Source organism: Olea europaea, chromosome 22, assembly GCF_002742605.1.
Source record: "Olea europaea var. sylvestris chromosome 22, O_europaea_v1, whole genome shotgun sequence".
Lineage (NCBI taxonomy): Eukaryota > Viridiplantae > Streptophyta > Magnoliopsida > Lamiales > Oleaceae > Olea > Olea europaea.
The window spans coordinates 7019083-7025397 of NC_036258.1; the positions used below are offsets into that span (position 1 = coordinate 7019083).

The 6315-nt window shown below is 31.0% G+C and overlaps 1 protein-coding gene across 1 annotated transcript; it reads left to right on the forward strand.

Moving 5' to 3' along the window:
* Nucleotides 1-256: 256 nt before the first annotated feature.
* Nucleotides 257-5892, forward strand: LOC111371103 (the record flags this gene model as incomplete). Its single annotated transcript, XM_022993014.1, has 3 exons — nt 257-464; nt 685-795; nt 5865-5892. Coding segments are annotated over 2 exons (315 nt in total), but the record flags the coding sequence as incomplete, so codon positions are not given.
* Between the last annotated feature and the right edge of the window lie 423 nt (nt 5893-6315).

A 6315-nucleotide genomic window follows, 5' to 3' on the forward strand; every position in this document is an offset into this window, starting at 1 on the left:
TTAAGCTTTCAATGTTATACTGGAAACCGTGGGTGACATCCAATTTTATGAGTTAATTTTGGTACATTATTTTTGAAATTAGTGGACGAAGAAACTTCGAAACCTTCTGAAGAGAACTCAGCAAGAGTTAAGAACGCTACAATTGCTGCCCCTTTGAAGGTATTTAGTACTTGTGAATCTCGATTACGATGATAATATCTTAACTCCATTATGCCTCTTTTAGTGAATGATTTGCATTTCATTAACATTTTGATGACTGCATTGCCTCAAGGATCATAGTTCACCAACCTTAGATTTGTCTGATATACATAGACAAGCAACTGCATGTACAAGATTGGCTGAATCCACATCCGTAGGTGCAAAGTCTACTGATGAAGTTCTTCGTGAATTAACCGATGAGTCTGGTCAGTTTACTGTCCTCCCTGTATCCGCTGAAAGTGCCGGATTGTTACCAAACCGAAAAGGTAACTATTTCTAAGAGTCTGTTTCAATATATTTGTTACTCATCATTAAGCACTAATTTTGCTGTGATTATTTCCTTTAACCATTTATTACATCAAATGCCTTGAAAGAGTGTAAATCAAGGGATCTATGGATCTAGAATTTACATTTACGGAATAAAGATACTGATGGCTTGATGCAAACCTATGTGCTCTATGAACTTATTAGTGAATTTTGTTTCAGATGACTTAAAGGGATCTGACATACTATTGGAGGCAGTACTGGAGGCTGATGTAGCACGCAATGCAAAAGGTTTTTTCTCACAGCCTCAAAACCAGAAAATTGAATGAAAAGGTAACATTTTCTTCTTCTGTAGTATGCTTGATTACTTGGCAATAAGCATTTTAAGAAGTACCATGAGGATTTGTTCTAGCCAATGCCATGCACATTATTTGATCTACTAGTTTTGGAAAGGGCTACATATTTTAAAATATTTCGTGCAATTGTAGTCATCTTAGAATTTTATCTTGAAAAAAGTGAAACTGAATGCATCAAGCTTGGTTATAGGTTCATATTAGTCTCATGCTATCAATCCAACTGCAAGTATGCCTGACGACACACTTGTTCTTTGGCAGGCTTATAATGTCCATATTCAGCGTCCTTAACTTTGTTTTTCCTCGAAATCTGTAAATATCTGTGTGACAAGAATCCATGCATTACAAATTTCTGCAGTTCCGGATTTTTAGACAGAGATTTTTAATTTTGTTTTTTTTGGCAGGCTTAAATCAATTTTGCCATTTCAGGTTGAGTCGTATATGGTTCTTTGTCATTGATTTATAAATAATTCCATTTTATGTTCTAACGATATGTAGGTATAAGCTTAAAAAGTTCGCTTATAAAGTAAATAAGTTACTTTAAATAAATGATATTTTAATTGTTCAAAGACGAAATAAATTATTTATTATAATAGTCAAGTAAATGTTACTTAAAAGACGCAACATTGAACGATTTTGATCCTTTGCAATTTATGCAAGAATGCATTTTGGAAAATTGAACCAACTTGCTTAAACCTCATTTTTGGCTAAGAATACATTTTGGAATAGTAGATTGATATAGAATGTATGATTAAAAAGTAAAAAAGTTGTAGATTTGCATGTAATATTATTTTATTGAAGAATGTACAGTTGAAAGGAAAAGAGAGAAAAATATATTTTGAAAATAATGGAGATCAAATAAGCTCTAAATATTTGATGTATGTTACATTTCTCCCAAAAGAACTGATCTAACATTTGACCTTATTCTAGAATCTGACTGCATTTGTTTTGTGGATTTGATTATTGATATTGCGTTGAATTTTGTGGAAATAGAATCACGTCCCACCATGAATGTGAAGCCTCCTATGTGTTTGTTGGGTTTTGAAATTGTTGTACAATTTATCAATTTGATTTTGACTTTAAATTATCAACTCGTTCGACTTTTTCCCAGATTTCAAATTGCTATCTCTTTAACCCTGTTGATGCAACTCTTTCTTGGCCCATCTAACCCCCTCTCTCCCTTTAATCAAGCATTTATTTAGGCTTTATTATTTGTGATTGGCCAAATCTTGTCTTTCCTAAATGGTCAAATTGGCTTTGTATTTTAATTATGTAATCAAAATATTTTACCCCACTTCATTTAATCATCACGTGACCTTGGGACAAATGGGTCAAGTTACTCGCTGACCTGATTTGTCCCAGCTCGGGCTTGTTTTGAGACGAGTCTTGAGTCAAGTCGGATGTCATTTTTCATGAGTCAGCTGGTGGATAGACTTATTTTGGCTCATTGTTGATTTGTTTTATTAATGTCTTAAAAAACGAGCTGGCTTGTATACAGTCCAACTCGTTTCATGAGAGATCTTGCATGTCAAATGATCAAATCGATTCAAATTTGTGGACTCGAGCCGATCTCAGAGTGTTTAAGGATCGAGCTAGCTTGATTTGCTTATTGTCTCCCCTATGTGACTCTCGTGAAAACAAGTCTAATATGAAATTTATGAACACCTGTTCTCGTTAAATTATATAAGCCTACTTTTATAAAATTTGGACTATTTTGCTAGTTTGGCTACTACGAATTGAAGATCAACAATGCAAATTTTTTTCCCTAAAAGTTTACAATTAAGTGGTATGCATGCATCAAGAAAAAGTTAAGGGGTAGAGATATAAATTTGTGAAAATGCTGGGTCCTGTTTGCAATTCTTTCTGCTGTATGTAGAAACTGCTACTTGCACGAATCATTTCTCTCAAAGATATACAAGCGTATATATATGGGTAAGTAGCACAAAAACATCATTATCGTTAGCAAGGGCAGACACAGAGATTCTTAGTTAGGAGGACACAATCAAAATTTTTACAAATTGAATACTTTATTCTTGATTTTTGAATGATTTATAATTGACCGAAAAAATGCAAATTTACATTTAAAAAAAATTTCTTCATTAATATTTTGCTCATCATTTCATTCATCTGATCATTTTATTAATATTTTGCTCATCATAAGAAAATACATATTTATATTTAAAAAATTTATAGTGTATTTAATATAAACAATCAATTCAAGTGATTAAAAGAAAAAACATATAACCAATATTCAATCAAATAAATACAATTTTTTTAAATATAAGTTAAATTGGATATAATCAATTCAGTCCCATTCTATGTATACAAATATGATAAAAGAAAATGCAAATTTAGATTCTAATTAATTGAAAATTTGATTGGAAAGTGAAAATTTGTAGTAGATATGATAATTTATGGAAAAATTATAGTAAAATTTTAAAAAATTAGAATAGTTAAGGTTTTGGTAAAAGGTGTGAGGGTGAGCGTAAGATAGAGCAAGAGAAAAGAGAAAAAATTTCAATTTTTTTGTGATTTTGCCCCTATTTAGTGGAGGTTAAAATTAGATTTTTAGTATATTTTGATAAAAGTTAAAAAATTACGGATCGTATGAAATATGTTATTAAAATTAATTGTTAACTTTGATTTATATTAAAATTTAGATTTCAATTGATAGCAAATAGAACTTATCCAAAAAGAAAAAGAAAAAATCTCAAAAGTTGTGACCCCCCATGGGTCTGCCCATGATCTTTAGTACCCATTGTGCAAATCATTCATATCCTTTTAAATTTGACATTTACAACCTATTTGAACCTTTTTTTTTTTTTTTGGTTGTGCAGAATTAGTCCTTTCTGTCTATTCCATTTGTTCCTCCTGCTAAAAATACACATGGATTGCATTTAGATCATATCAAAAGGGTAATTTTGCCAAACCACTATTTTTCCTACTGAATAAACATGAAGGCTAGCAAACAGAGTCCTATTGCAAAAAATGTGAATTGAGAGAAATCCCAACTTCATTTTCGGTGCGAAGAACCCTAGTCCACTACCTGTTTGCACTCCATTCTACTCCTCCAGTTAAGTAATAAATATGCAATACTAGTGATTTTACATATTTTCTATGGAGTTTTCTGAGATTGATGGTTGAATTCATATGGAATGATAGGTATTTTAGCCAAGTTTATTCAATTATATGAGAATATTTGTGGCTTTGAAGTTCTTTGCTCAAGTTGATTAGTTTGTGTTGTTTCAAGATTCCCACTTAATACAAGAGTTTATCTAATATTATGGTGTTATGGTGACGGTGTAATCTGCCCAAAATCACCACACAAAAATTCGTGCTTTCATTTTTTTTATTTTGTTACCCAATAAACAACCCTCGTTATTAATTATGTCCATTTAACTAAAGGTACTTCTTCTGCCATAAACAAAAGTGTTTGTGTTTTCAATTTTTGTTTATTCAAATGTGGGAATAGTAGCAACTAGTGGGTATTCTGTCCATGTAAGATTTAAATCTTCTTTCATTTTCATTCTATGCTTTCATTTTTTCATATTCATTTTTTCTTTATTCAAAAGTTTCTGTACTTCTTGATTGAGCTTTCTTTAATATCTTATCTATATAGAAATGCAATATCCAAGGTTCAGACTTTATCAAGAGGAGACACCTGAAGACGATTATATATATATATATATTGATAGGGGGCTTGTAATCTGCATGCACGTAATTATATTGCAGAAAAATACATTCGTAATTGAATGTCATTACCTTGTTCATACAGGTCCTAATACAGATTATTTCACAATGAAGGTCCACTATGGTGGGAGGTTCTTTGATATGCCAAACAACATCACATATAAGCATGGTTCGGTGCTGTGCATGGATTTCATTCATCCAACTTTATTGACAATTCAAATGCTGAACAAATTTATAAAAGCCCGTGGATCTAATAAGGAATTGAAACTATTCTATTGGAAGCCAGAGGCATAATCGGGAAAAGGTTATGTAGAATTAACAATGAGCAAGATGTAAAAAATATGCTGAGGGATAGAAATGAAGCAAGGGTTGAGGAGATATATCTTGTACCTTCAAAAGAGAAACGAGCACTTTCATCTGACGATTTAAATCCACCTCTAAATGAGCATGTTGGGAGGTCTGATCCAATTAAAGAAGGATGCTATGTTCCTGTTATTGAATGGAGAGATGAATAAAACGAAAAATATAATTTGGATGATAGGTTTTTCTATGCAAATCAAGATTCAATTTAGTCACAAGTTGAGTACACCATGGTTTTTGAGGCTGTGTGAATATTCATTTAAATCTTTACGATGTTTTACGAAGTTATTGATTGATTTGATGAGAAGAGCTAGCTAGGATTAGGAGAAAGCTCTCGATTCTATTTATTTGGACATTGGTTATGCAAAAAAGGACATTTCCAATACGTATTTATGTCATATGTTTGCTTGGGAATGTCTATGAAATTTTAGATTTTGGATTTAGTGATAGTTAAATATGTGCAATGGAAATGGTTCAATACATAGTGAAAATGGTACCGTTCATAATGGTTATTTGAAAGAATTAATCATTCATTTGAAGAAATTCTTACTCAGTCAAAGTTAACTACTTGATGCCACTTTTTGTAAGAGCAGCGGCTTGACAAAATTGCCCCTTTTTTATGATATAAATGCAATTTGTGTGTCTATTTAATGGAAGGACCCAACAGAATGAACAAAAAGGATTGAAATGAGGTTGTAAATACTGAATTTAGAATGATAGAGATGATTTGCACAATGAATGCAAACGATAGTGATATTTTATGCTAATTACCCATATAAAGTTTGAATTTATTTTAAAATTCTAAAATCTGACCAATGTGGTTGAAATTACTATCTAAAACCATATTTAAAAATCTTGCTTGCAATCATAAGCACTGAACTAGACAACACCTCTTTTGCTGTATTGATATCACCCTCTTAATTAAATTCTGCTTTTTAAAACGATCCTATAAATTGACCTTGTTTACCTTTCCATTTATTTGAATGATCAACCTTCCAGGTGTTGAGCATGAGTAGATTAGGAGGAGATGGGGAAATACCTGCAAATAACCTAAATATAAGAGTGAATTGTAAGATTAGACCTGAAAAGATAATTGTTTGAAGAATAACCTTTGAATAATAATCTTTCCAAAAATACTCCTCATAGAGAATTTGCAACCAAAGCTATTACAATGTATAAAAACCTTGAATTAGGTCCCCAAAGAAATATAGATTATGAATCTTTAATAAATTTAAGTCCAAATATTATACAAAATTTTATTGATCTAAGAAATGCAACAAATAATGAATTAAATTATTCAAAAGAAGATCTGAAGAGTTTCTTTACTGAATATTTAGATCCAAAATTAAAATATAAAAATGTTTATATAGATTATAGAGCAATCAAAATAGAAAGTGATATACATAAACTAATTCTTAAACTGGAAAGAAGAATTAACAAATTAAATATA